The 14,763-nt window shown below is 33.0% G+C and overlaps 1 protein-coding gene across 1 annotated transcript in view; it reads left to right on the forward strand.

The window, feature by feature from the left end:
* The window catches only part of PIK3C2A (phosphatidylinositol-4-phosphate 3-kinase catalytic subunit type 2 alpha), a 159,933-nt gene that overhangs the window by 119,593 nt on the left and 25,577 nt on the right, over positions 1–14,763 (forward strand). The window contains exons 22-23 of the mRNA XM_051965392.1: positions 4,865–4,994; positions 13,711–13,847. Of these exons, the coding sequence (XP_051821352.1) occupies positions 4,865–4,994; positions 13,711–13,847 (267 nt within the window). The remainder of the gene's footprint in view (positions 1–4,864; positions 4,995–13,710; positions 13,848–14,763) is intronic.

Genomic DNA, 14,763 nt, shown 5'->3' on the forward strand with positions numbered 1-14,763 from the left:
TGTGGTTTATACCCTAGATAAAGAATAGGGATTCAGTGCCAATGTCTAGCCACATTGTGGAGCCTGCAGAGGGATAACTTAGGACAGAAATCTGAGACCAAAGGGAAACATACAGTTTGGTCAGCTTGAAACTGGCATTTTCTAGATGGTTGATAGTGGCATTTACTGTTGATCAGATCCAAACCCAGATCAGGAATTTGTAGAATTCAGACCACAGAGGAAGCCGTCAGATTTTTGGCCTAATTCAGACCACTTTGGGAACACTGAAGAATTGGTCTGAGCTCCTGGAATAATGCAAAACCTAAAGGGGGAAAAAAAGGATCTAAATGTAAAGAGCTAGTGTGGTATCAGGAAAGCTCAAGAGAAAAACCCAGAATGATTCTAAAATAGCATTTTTCTTTTTTTATTAAAGCTTTTTATTTACAAAGCATATGCATGGGCAATTTCAACATTGATCCTTGCAAAAACTGTTTTGTTCTTGCTGCACAAGAAAAATCAGATCAAGAAGGAAGAAAAAAACTCCGAAAAAACAAAATGCAAGCATACAACAGAGAGAGTGAGAATGTTATGTTGTGGTTCACATTCAGTTCCCATTGTCCTCTCTCTGGGTGTAGATGGCTCTCTTCATCACTGAGCAAGTGGAAGTGGTTTGAATCATCTCATTGTTGAAAAGAGCCATGTCCATCAGAATTGATCGTTGTATAGTGCCATGTACGATGATCTCCTGGTTCTGCTTATTTCATTCAGCATCAATCCATGTAAGTCTCTCCAGGCCTTTCTCAAATCATTCTGCTGGTCATTTCTTTCTTTTTTTTTTTTTTAAACACACATTTCTATATTAATCATTTGTCTCATTTTGCATTCTGAATATTTGAAATCTCTATCAATAAGTGGATAACATGTTTTATTATTTTATGAAATGATTAGTCAATATGCTAATAAGGTTCTAATTCTTTCAGTATTATTCCTAATGTTCTTTTATATATATATATATATACCTGCTGGTCATTTCTTACAGAATCATAATATCCCATAACATTTATATACCACAGCTTATTCAGCCATTCTCCAATTGATGAGCATCCACTCAGTTTCTAGTTTCTTGCCACTACAAAGAGGGCTGCCACTTTACCTTTCCTTCCTTTAAGATCTCTTTGGATATAATCCCAATAGAAACACTTCTGGGTCAAAGGATATGCACAGTTGTATAACTTTTTGAGCATAGTTCATAGTTCCAAATTGTTCTCCACAATGGTTGGATCCATTCACAGTTCCACCAACAATGTATCAGTGATCCGCTAAAACAGCATTTTTCAAGAAAAATACTGCAAGCAGCCAAAAAGAAATAATTCAAGTACTAAGAAACTACCATCCAATTCACGTATGCAAGAGCAGTAGCCCCTCAAAAGGGGTAGAGAGTTTGGAATGTGATGTTCCAGAAGGCAGAGGATCTGGGATATAGCCAAACTCGGTGTAATGCTATAGGGAGAAAAAATGGGTTTTTAATGAAGTAGAAGACTTGAAATCTTACCTGATAAAAAGACTAGAGATGTAGAAAAAATTTGAAATTCAAATAATTAAGAACAACATGAAAAGATAAATTGTAATGATGGTAAAGTACGAAGCAAGAATAAACTTCTTACAGTCAAATATGTATCTACTTTGAACCTTGTTATCATCTGGAGATCATAAAAGGGAATCTAATCAGAGAAGGCCTGAGAGTGCTTCTGTTATGCCTTGATAATCTCAAGAGTGGAAATGGGAAAAGATGTACTTTTTTGGAGGAGGAAATGATAGGAAGTGGGGGAAAGTGGCTTATTCTTGAGCTTCAGTGTTTTTAACTGGTCAAAGGAAGGAAGAATACACACAAAAAATTGAATATAAAGATGCATATCATTCAATAGAAAAAGGAGGATTTAAAGGGAGGCTAGAATTTTCAGGCTTTCTGTTGATGTTTGCTTGCAATTTGTTTTCCTTCTCAATTTTTTTTCTTTCTAGATTAGATTTTTTTTTTGTGCCACAAGATGACTGTATAAATATGTATACATATGTTGGATTTAACATATATTTTAACATATTTAACTTGTATTGGACTGTCATCCAGGAGAGGGAATGGGGGGAAGGAGGGAAAAATTTGGAACAAAAAGTTTTGCAAGGGTCGATGTTGAAAAATTATCCATGCATATATATTTTGTAAATAAAAAGCTCTAATTAAAAAAAGAGAGAGGCTAAGATTAAAGGAAGGTTTAATCCTAAGCAGTACAAACTCTTAAGAATATACAAAAATATTGTTAGCTCTTTTTGGGGTAGAAATGAGAATTGGACAGGGTGCCCATCAATTTGGAGAATAGCTATACAAATTATGGTATCTAAATGTCATGGAATTTTATTGAATTCTAAAATGTAATAAGGATGGTTTCAAAGAAACCTGGAAGACTTGTATGAACTGACACAGAGTGAAGTGAACAAATTCGAGAGAATAATTGTTACAGTGACAATAGTATTCTAAATAAAGGCAAGTGACTTTGAAAAGAATTGGGAACTCATAAGTATAATGACCAAACATGATTTTTTTTTTAAATTTTTATTTAATAATTACTTTATATTGACACTCGTTTCTGTTCCGATTTTTTTTTTCCCTCCCTCCCTCCACCCCCTCCCCTAGATGGCAAGCAGTCCTTTATATGTTGGATATGTTGCAGTATATCCTAGATACAATATATGTTTGCAGAACCGAACAGTTCTCTTGTTGCATAGGGAGAATTGGATTCAGAAGGTATAAATAACCCGGGAAGAAAAACAAAGATGCAGATAGTTCACATTCGTTTCAACCAAACATGATTCTTGAGGATGAATGATGAAACATATTATCTTACTCCTGACTTAACAGTGCAGAATGAGACATAGATTTTTTTTTTGGACATGACCAGTTTGGAAATTTGTTTGATTATGTATGCTTGTCTTAAGTTTTTTCTTTTCTCAATGGGGACAAGGAGGAGACAGGAGAGAAAAAATGGAGATTTTTGCTTATTTTTTAAAAGTGATTTTTAAAACATAAATTTCTGTGGCTGCAGGGAAAATTTCATTCAGTAGTTTCACTGAGCATCATCATCAAGTCAAACACATGTGTATTTGTCTTCCACTTCATTTTTCTCATGTAACTTGTTAGATTGGTCATTTTTATGCAGTTGTTGATTTCTGTAAGTAAGTTTTGCAGTATTTTAGATATTTGTTCCTTACAGTATTATCTATAACCGGAACATTTGAAGAGTCTTACCATCAATAGGGAATTCTTTTGTTTAGATTTTGTGTAAGAGACATTGCTTGATCTAGCAGGAAGAAAAAAATCATAGAAGAACATAACTTCAAATCATCAAAACCATAATCTTGTAAGAGCTAAAATTATAAATACCCAAAGCAGTAAACAATTTCCATCTATTACTGTGTAAAAGTTCACAAAGTAATAAGAAATTCTTGAGGATATGGCCATGTATGAAAAATGAGAATAAGTGAATAATCCTTAAGATGTCAAAATAAGAGTAAGACTGTCTGCATGAGTAGAGCTTCCTTGGAGAAACCTATGAACAACAGCTTCAGAATATGGGAAATCATAAAGGAGATTATAAATTTAGAGCTAGAAGCAGTTTAGAAATCATCAAATTAAGATTGTTAATCCAAACCCTTTCAGGTGAAAATCTTGAAATTTAGAAAGGTCTTTTCCAAGCTCATTTAGTAAGGTGATGAAGTTTGATTTGAATCTAGGTCATTTTTTTTCTATTGTACATTAAATATCCCCCAAAATACTTTATAGGAGACTTTCTTGTCATAAATTAGATTTTAGAGCTAAATAACCTAGTTCAACCCCTTCATTTAAAGCTGAGGAAACAACACCAAAGGTTAATTTTTTTCAAAGACAGAGTAATTTCAATAATTTTAACCAAAAAATTTTAATTGCTCAAGAGATATGTTATATATTCTTGGGAATAGGAATATACCTTACAAATGTGTATGGAAATGATGCCTAGTCCTTTAGTAAAAACCAATTTGGGTATAAAAATAAATGCTTGTACTATGATCATTACCCTTTACTGCTATCTCACCCAATATATGGAGTCACAGCTCCTTTCTCCCACATTATCCACTCAATTTCTTTTTTCTTATAATCCCATTCACAGAATGTCATATCTTTTATACATGAGGAATTCTTATATGATCCTATGGATAGAAACACTGGTTTTCTTTACTTTAAAAAGCAAGCACTTAAAATTTTTTAAAAAATGATTTCTGAAATTATCAATAGTAATTGTCAACAAAAATGAAAAACAAAATAAAATTAAAAGACAAGGGACAAATCCTCACTTCCAGATTTTAGGCTTTAACAGGAAAAGAACACAACAATAATGAGCAACTTTTTAAAAGCAAAGAAAAATACTTGTTCTGTCTCTACTGTCAGTCTTGCTCAAAATTGTGCCTACTCTGGGCCTCTTATTCTCTTTTTCCTTTGCCTGTAGAAGTAGCTTCAAAGATGAAGGCTTTTGTGAGTTTTCAAGATGTTTTCACATGTAAAAAAAAAAATTGATAGGAAACTACAGATTGAAAAAGTAAAGAATAATTTATCTTCATTATTTGTCAGGATGAGCAAATCTGGATCATGCTTCTTATATGCTGAGTTCTATAGAAGAATTAAAGAATTTCCTGTTCTCTTTTTCTTGCTTTCTTTGATTGTCCTTGGAATAATTGTTAAAATCTTGGGGAAAAAGCTTGTTTTTAAAACAGTTTCTAAATGAATTTCTCTTAGCTTTGAAAGAATATAGTCTATTAAGACTTCTAAAAGAGTGGTCCTTTTATTTTTTTTCATTTTAAGGTTGGTGAAGATCTACGGCAAGATATGTTGGCTTTACAAATGATAAAGATTATGGATAAGATCTGGCTAAAGGAGGGACTGGATCTGAGAATGGTCATTTTCAAGTGTCTTTCAACAGGCAAAGATAGAGGTGAAATTACTAGTTTATATCTGGTATCTAATTTTCCCATTTCTGTGTGTTCACATCAAGATCTCATTTAAGTTTATCTTATTTGTTATTCTTCTATTCTTTATATTGGACTTCTTTTGGCCAAAGAAATATAAAATCAGTATAATTTCTTTAATTAAAAACTATCTTGAATAGGAACAGGGTTAGCTCAATGAACTATAGTAAGTATATTTTAAGGGTTTTTTGCTCAATAGCTTTTATATTTACAAGTTAATTTTTGACACTTGATCTGTACAGAAGACAGTTTTTATCAGGCTTTATACATCATCAAAGGCAAACTTCATTTTCTTTTTATGATCTAAAATTTTTCTACCTAATTTTTTTCGCACACAAAAAAATTATCTCTTTTCTAGCTTTGAAAGAATTGATTCTAAAACCTTGAGCACATTTTCCCTCTCTAGCATCTTCAGACTTTTCCTTTTTTGTTAATTCTATTCTATCCTCAAAAATGCTTCTTTCCTCTGGTTTCTAAGTTCTTCTGCTTGGTCCTACCACCATCTATAGTTAAATTCCTTCTTTTTCTTTTTAATATCTCATTTCTTGAATTGAATTATCTTTATCTACCAACATTACTTCCCATGAAAATATCACTACTTAATTACTTATACATTTTTTAAAAATCCAAGAAGTCTATGTTCCCATACCACCTACTACAGAAATTATACTCTCATAAATCCTCATTATCAAATCCAATTACATTTTCTATTCTCATCCTTCATCTTTTCTTGTTAATATTAAATATTATTGACAGCCCTTCAGTTCTAGAAACTACCTAGTCTTGTCTTTTCTGATACCTCAATGCCTGGATGCTTTTCTTATCTTTCTGTTCATTTTTCTTTCTCTTATACCGTGGACTACTTTTCTTCTTATGTCTCCAGAATATGGAGATTTCTTAAGTTCCAAGTCTCCTTTACTTTGATTTGTCTTAATCCTTAAACATGAACATTGTCTATCTCTAATTACAGAATTATGTAAGCATCTAGATGAGGTTAACATGTGATGGTTACAGCAGTAAGTATAACTTTTGAAACATTTGAAATACCCGTTACGTACTAGGTTAAATTCTAGTCTAATTGAGATTCATTTCCTTCCTGTAATGAATTTAGTTTGTAAAGACAGATAGTTATAATGCATAACTACATTGTTGTTTTTGTTTAGTTAGGTCTGACTTTTCTTCAACCTATGGAGCTTAGTGTACCAGTGCTTGGCTTGGAGTTTTCTCAGCAAAGATACTGATGGGATTTGTCATTTCCTTTTCCAGTGGATGAGTGTAAAAAAAATCTAAATGACTTGCCCAGGGTAACATGATTAGTAAATGTCTGAGGCTAAATTTGAACTCGGGACTTTCTGATTTTAAGCCTATTATTCTATCCACTAAGCCACTGGATTCCTCTAACACAAATTGCTATAATATATAACTGCATTAGCAAAACAAAATGTAGGTCTATGGGGAATATTGTGGTCAGTTTCTGTAGGGGAGGAAGATAAACCACCGAAAACTTTTTGGATGTGGTAGAATTTGTTTTGCATTTTAAAGAATGGGTAGAAATTCAGAATAAAAGAGAAGGGGGTGGGAGTAATAAGAAACATTTTCTGCAAAGGCATGGTGGGATTCACTCATAGTATTTATTTGGGAGGGAGAGAGAAAAAATTGTCCTGTTTGGTGGTAGCCTAGAATATATAAAATATAGAAGTATGAGACAAAGCTGGAAAAATAAAGTAGTATCATGTTGTGAAAAGCCTGAAATAACAAACCAAAAGAACTTTATTTGGAAGAGAAAAAGGAATCGTTGAATTCTTTTTTTTTTTTTTTTAAGAGAAGCATTTCAAGCAGATCTATACATAAGAAATATTATTCTGGTAGGATAATGAAAGTTCAATTGAAGGTAGATGGAAAAAACTGCTAAAAGCTATTTAGAATAGTCTTGAAAACAGGAAATGTCTCCTGCATCCAGAAAAAGAACTGAGGAGATTTGATGTAAATCAAGACATGCTATGTTCACTTTTTTCTATTTTTTTTTTTTTTAATCTCTCCCATGGTTTTTCCCTTTTGCTCTAATCTTTCTCTCCTAACATGATTCGTAAAGCAATATGTATTAAAAATAAATAAACTTACTACAATGAAAAAAAAATTAGTCCTGAAATGTAGATATGTGGATCTGTACAAGAGGTAGTGATCCTGAGATTAGTGAAAAGGCAATACATATGAGAGATGATGGTAACTCTTCTCTTATCCTTTACCTCATATCCAAGTAAACCCTAAAATTATGAATTCGGAACTCTGAAAAATAGTGTTAGACAGAAATAGTAAATTCAGAAGGAAGAGTAAGACTTTAGGAGGAAAGATGAGCTCAGTTTGAGACTTAATTAATTAGAATTGTCATTAGAAAAACAATTGAAGATGTCCTAAATACTTCTTGAGATAGGTAACCAGAGAGCTTAGAGGTATATGACAGGCAGATAGTATTAGTATATACCATAGAATTATGTTGAGATTAACATGAGGAGGAGGAGTGAGGTAAAAAATAAGACCTAATAGAATGTAAATTGGAGGCTAGAAACTGTTTTGATTTTTGTCTTTGAATTCCCAGCATCTAGCACCATGCCTTATGCATATTAAGACACTTAATTTGATATCCTGTTATTTTACTGAATTTACACATTGTTTTAATTAATTCTTGGTTGACTTTAGGATTTATTAGACAACCAAATCAAATGGTTTTATTTCCTAAATTTTGTCTGTTTATTACCACAATTTCTTTCCTTGACTTACTACTATAGTTAGCACTTCTAAAAGTATGTTAAATAGTAGGTGTCATAATGGACATCTTTGTTGTTTTTTCTGAAAAGGCTTTTAAAACTTTTTTCCATAACCTATAATGTTTGTTTTTTTTTTCAATTTTAGATAGGTATTGCTTAATATAGTAGGTACTTAATAAATGTAAAATTGAACTGGGAAACATCATAGTTGGGAGTTGAAAAAAAGTTGAGGACCCAGCCAAATAAAAGTAAAGTAGACATAAAGAGGTTAAATGAAGAATTCAAAGAGTATATTGTGTGTTTGAAGCTAATTGAGTAGATTTTTATTAAGAAGGAATAGTTAATAGATCAAAAAGCATTTATTTAATAACTTCTATTCTCTAGGAACTGTATTGGACTCTAGAAATAATAGGAAAAAACTTCTTATTAGCGTTCCTAATGCTAAAAGAAATTAAATTCCATCAGGAAAGACATCTACATAAATACAAAATATATACTGGATTGATTAATATTGGATAATATTGGGAAGAAAGAACCAGGAGCTAGAGATATCAGGAAAGACATCATTTTAAAGACTGTGTTTTGAGCTTGACTTTGAAAGAAAGTAAAGATTCTAAGAGGTTGTCACTGAGCATTCATTTAGTGCCTACTCTGTTCCAGAAATTCTGCTAGACTCTAGGAACAAAAATAGAAAAAAAGTGAAACCAGCCCCATTTGCAGTAAAGTTACATTCAAATGGAGTCATCTTCATTTTATATGTCAAAATATAAAGCTAAGAATTACCTACAGACACAGATGCACACACACACAGACTTTAAATATAATAGAGGAGGGAAGGCTCAAGTGTCTAGAAGGATCATGAAAGGCTTCATATAAAATATGATATATGAGCAGGATCTTAAGTGAAGTTAAGACAGATTGCATTTCAGACGGATAGTCAGTGCAGAGACAATTCTGTTGAAGTTATTAAGTATGGGAGACATATAATATATACCAGGCAGTGTGTCAAGTACTTATATAATATAGGTGGTAGTGATGAGAGACAGAGGCAGGGAGAACTGTTAAGAACTCCTCTCCTAAAGGTGATAAGACCCTGAAACAGTGTTTAACTGTGTGAGTGGAGGAAAGTCCCTGTGAGAGATATAAAGATAAAAATGGCAACATTTGGCAACTGATTGGATTTGTGGGTTAAGTGATAATAAGGATTTAAGGATAATACCAAGATTACAGACTGGGAGCGTGGGGAAGATACTGTTTTCTTCTAAAGAAAGAGAAGTTTGGAAGAATATTGTGGGAAAAAATAATAAATTCAGTTTAAGGTCTCTCTAGGTTAAGGAATATCCTTTTTTCTCATCTCTCACTCTAAAAATTCTTTCTTCAAGGTACAAGCTCAGATGCCACTTCTTTCAAAAAGTCTTTCCTAGTCTTAATAGTCACTAGAACATGCAATTTAAATATTAAGTATGTACTATTTAGCTAATGACATTCCCTAAGTTTTGAGGGAAAGATTGGGGACTGGATATGTATGTAGATCTACAAGTTACCTGCAAAGAGAGGATAGTTAAACCTATGGCAGAAATGCAGAGGGAATATAGCATGAGGATGCTCATGCTGAGCATGAGGAACAGGCCATCGTGTGCAAAGATATGAAGATAGAAGGGTTTAATGTTGTATGAGAAATATCAAGGAGAATATTTTGGTTTACCATAGAATGAATGAAAAAAAAATAATAATAATGCTGGAAAGATAGGGGACAAGAGGAGTTTGTATTTGATCCTGGAGGATAATGAGGAACTTCTGGAGTTTGTTGAGCAGGGAGTGACACTGTTAGAACTGTGTTCTAGAAATATGAATTTGATAGCTCCATGAGGAACAGATTAAAAAAGAGAACATCTTAAGACAGGAACACCAATTTGGAAGCTATTGCCATTGTCTGGGTGAAAGGTGATGAAAGCTTATATGAAAATGGTAGTCATGTAAGTGGAAAGAAAGGATTGGTTATGGAGATAGATGACAAGGAGGAGGCAAATGACTAAAATCTGTCTCTTTGGAGAGAACAGTTTCACAAGCACTATAAGAAACCTCTGATTGAAAAGTAGAGAACTAAGTGAATAGTGAATACAGAAATGGATAATATTAAAAAAAAAAAAAATTTACTTTTTTCAAGAAGTCTAATAATTGAATGAGGGAGAGTTGAGACTTCTAGTTTTAGAAGGGTTGGGGGCTGGGGATCCCAGCCTGAGTATATTTAAAAGTCTGATGGCAAAGAAGCAATGATAATGTGGAGATTTAAATTCTCAGCAAGCATTTATTAAGCCCCAACTATGTCCAAATCCCTGTACAAGTATTAGGGAAGAGTTCCTATATGTCAGGGAGCTTATCTTTTCTAGGAGATTATTGTTGTTGAGATATATCAATAGTATCCTCCTTCATAACTCTACTTGGGAGAAGTATTTGAGCGATTTGGCATTCCCTTCTCCAGCTCATTTTACAAATGAGAAAACTGAGGTAAACAGAGTTAAATGATTTGCCCAGGGTCACACGTCTAGTAAATGTCTGAGGCCAGATTTGTACTCAGGAAGATGAATCTTCCTAAATCAGGCCCAGCACTCTATCCACTGTGCTGCCAAACTTCCCCCTATCAGGAGATATAATATTTAAAACATATGTGACAAAATGATTTGAAGAAAATTAATACTATCAACTATTAAGACTAGGAAAGACTTTTGGAGGAAGTGGTAGCTGATCTTGCACCTCAAAGAAAGAATTCTAAGAGTGAGAAATGAGAAAATAGGATATCCCAAGCATGCACTGAGGTATAGCATTAGGAAGATAGAATGCTAAGGTCAGAATACAGATAATTTGACTAGAACATAGAATGGATCAAAGGGACATAATATAGAATAAGTCTAGATCCAGAATGTACAGTTGTAAGTACCAGACTATATTTCATTATAAGATATATAAAAGGGGGCAGCTAGGTGGCACAATGGATAGAACACCCGCCCTGAAGTCAGGAGGACCTGAATTCAAACCTGGTCTCAGACATTTAACACTTCCTAGCTGTGTGATCTTGGGCAAGTCACTTAACCCCAATTGCCTGGAGCGGGGTGTGTGTGTGAGGAGAATGATTTTATATATAAAGAGATTGTTGAGCAAGAGAATAATGTTTTCAGACTTCATTTCAGAAAGCTCATCCTGGCAGTTATGTATAAGTGAAAAACTGGGAGCAGAAGTTATGGTAAAAGTCCAAACAAGAAATGATGAATACCCAGAGTAGAGTGGTAGTACTGTGAGTGAATAAAAGGATCTGGATGCAAAAGATCTTGTGGAGATAGAATCAATAAGATTCAGCAACCAATGAATTATAAGAGATGAGAAGAGAAAAAAAAAAGGCTAACACTGAAGTTGAGAACTCAGATGACTGGAAACTTAGTAGCAATAATATTAATAATAATAGCTAGAATCAAAGGCTGGAATAATAATAATTTACATTTATATAATGCTTCAAGTTTTACAAAAGGTTTTACATATAATGTCTCATTTAATTCTCAACTCTGGGAGATAGGTACTGTTAGCATCCCCATTTTACAGATGTGGAAACTGAGATTAAGAGAGTTAAGTGATTTAATCAAGGTGACAGCCTTTTAAGTGTCTGAGGTGGGAGTTAAGATCATCTAAAACCCTATTCAAGTTCTGTATCTAGCTATATCAAGAGGCTAGATTTACAAAGATAGTGAGTTTTGTTACTCTTGAATTTGTATAACTAGTGAAAATGCATAAAAAGAGTAATGATTACTGAGCCAAGTTCTTTGAGGAGGCAAGAGGAAATAGGATTCAAAATTCCTAACTATTAATCACAATGAGTATTAATAGGAAGTGCAAGAAAAGGCTAATGATGTTGAGAAATTTTGAGGAATGACATACTAGACTTTTAGGAGATAGGATAGTATTGGATTTGAATTGAACATTTTAATATGAAAGACAGAAAACACATTTTAAAATGCATATCCATCCTTCCCCAAGGCATAAGAGCCAAAAGTTTCCTTCATGTTAACTGTTTTTTCACTGTTAATTTTCACTGTTAATAGTGATATCATAGCCAAATGTATAATGCTTTGCTACATAGTCTGTTATAATATTAGAAAGCATTGTTGAGGGAAATACCCATACTGTTAAATGAAGATGAATGAGTGAAAAGCATTCATAAAGTACTTAATATATACCTAAACATGGAACTTAGAGACAATATTGACAGCCTGGCTCAAGCAGCTTGTATTATAAATTGTATACGGGGAAAGTGATAAGGAAAGGATATTATAGACTGGGAAATTATAGGGTTGGTGAGCAAAGGTATAAGAGTCAAATGGGAGAGACAGAGAGAGAGAAGTATTTGTGTATATGCAGCCCCAAGGCAGATAGCAACAAGGTGGACATACTGGACAGCTGTGGAAATGACCTAGTACTCTGAATCCAACTGAATTTGTCCTCACTAACTCACTAATCAGAATAGTTTTACCAGATGTTAAACATTCCAGATCTTAGTGGATTAAGTTCCTGAGTCTGGGTCTCTGAGTCTGGAGGATTTTAAAAGAAAATGCCCAAATTGTATATATGGAAGCTTGAGTCTTTGAAGGTATTGGAGCAATCCTCGGAAATACAGTAATTACCTCAATGGTTATTTTAAGCAGTTATCACATCAGGCCAACTGATAGATTTTCAATATCTTCAATTTCACTATAATACCTTAAAAAGATTTTCTAAAGAGAAAAACAAAAACTTAATTTTGATTGTGTTTATTTCTACCATTATCTGGAAATAATAGTTATAAATAGCCAATATATATAAAATGCTAGATAATATCATTTTTAGATATCTTCTCCTACTCGATACTCTATGTTCATTTCACTTCAAAGATACTAACTAGTCTTCAAATTTTCCTTAGCCTCTCTAACCACTCTATCTTTTTGGCTCTTCATTCTTTTTATAAACGCTTGTTTTTCGGGTTTAGATTTAGTACTATTTTCTTAATTCTCTGGTTTCTATTCCTCCATTCAGCTAACTCCCAGGTCTGAGCTCCAGACCCATGTCTCCAGTTATTTTCTGAGCATTTCTACATGGACATCCTCATAGGTCCTCAAACTCAAACTTTTCCTCCAAATTGATATATCCTCTATTTTCTCCTCACTTATCTGTCTCTTTCTGTGGCACTACTTTTAATCTCTTTTCCAAATTTGTAACATTGGGTTTGTTGTTTTTTCTTCCTTCTGCTCTGCATTTCATATTCCATCAGTTTCCAAGGTCTGCTTATCTTTCTTTTAATGCCACTCCTAAAGTAATCTTTCTCATTTATAGATGTAGTCTTGTCACTGCTTAAGTTCAATAGATTTGTTTCTTCCAGAGTAAAATGAAAACTTTTTTTTCTTTCAACGTCTTCTATAATATGGTACCTTTGCCTTTCCAGACTTATATTGTTTCTCTCCATGTACTCTCCAGTTGTGCCAAACTTAAATATAATTGTGTACTTTCCTGCCTCCATGTCTTTGCTTCCAGTATCCCTCATTGCTAGAATTCTCTTCTTCCCCCATTTTTCTTATAAAGTTCCAGTCTATCCTTTAAAACCTAGCTTAGTTGCTATGAATCCTTTCCTAGTTCCTTTAGTCTCTAATACCTTTTATTCTCAAACCTTTCTTAGCATTATGTTTTAGAACTATTTAATATGCTTGTGTAATATTGTATATCTCAGTTATTTCTTTTACTTTCATTATTCTCTTGTAAACCATATCGCCATGAGATCAAGAAGTGTCTTAGTTAAACTTTCTCCTTACAGTTTTCTGCATAAAGAGTAAATGCATTGGATAAGATCGCCTGTTTAGATATTTCAGCATTACTGATAATTTGTTGTTACTAAATAAAGGTATGGTGGAGCTTGTACCTGCTTCAGATACGCTCAGGAAAATCCAAGTAGAATATGGAGTGACAGGATCCTTTAAAGATAAGCCACTTGCAGAATGGCTGAGAAAGTATAATCCTTCTGAAGAAGAATATGAAAAGGTAATGAACATTTATGTTGATTCTCAACATTTTACTAGAAATTAGTTATATCTATTTTTTAAATGTTTAATCACCAAACATGAATAAGTAATTATCAGGGAAATATTGTCTTTGTCCTACTTTTTAATCGTTTATGCTATCTGATTAATACAATAAAAAGTGTTGGGCTTGTCCTTCTAAAATCCTTTACCTGTCTAAATCTGTAATCTTTTGATTCTTATTAGGAAGGGTAACTTCAGTGATGTGAATATTAGATCTTCAACTTTTATTCCTTCGGATTTTGCTTATCTACCCATTTGATGGTGCCTTAAAAAGCTGTTTTTTACTTCACTATATGCTTTTCTTTTGTTCAATTTCAGTAGCTATCCTTTTCCCTATCTCTAGTAAAGTAATGTCAATCTATTTGGATCACAGTAGCACCATCTAGTGATGTCACTGGATAACTGCATGTCTTTCCAATCTTAAAAAAGGTGAATTTTAAAAAACATTTTTACTTTCTAATATGGTTTCCATATTGTAATGGAAATCAGACACTATATTTCCTATATCACCATCAAATAAAATTAATATAAGCACCTTCTTAACATACTTGAAGATTTTATCTGTCAAAATAAGGGTGATTTGGCATATTAAATATACAGTGACTTCTAGAATTTGGACTGAAGATTCAGTGGCAAAAGGAAGAAACTAAAGATATTCAAAAGAATTGCATACCTCTCCATCCTTATTTCCCCTTTTTGTAAAATGTAAACGTATTTGCCTATTTGGGACAGATTTGACTGATATTTGGGTGGCTTTATGATGTTAAAAAACTTGCCTCATAATGACTACAAATGCCAGGTAAGTACTGTAATAAAGAATGTTGATCTCATTACTTTCATTGATTACTTTCATGGTTATATATTGTACAATATAA

This window comes from Antechinus flavipes, chromosome 6 (assembly GCF_016432865.1).
Source record: "Antechinus flavipes isolate AdamAnt ecotype Samford, QLD, Australia chromosome 6, AdamAnt_v2, whole genome shotgun sequence".
NCBI classification, from domain to species: Eukaryota; Metazoa; Chordata; class Mammalia; order Dasyuromorphia; family Dasyuridae; genus Antechinus; species Antechinus flavipes.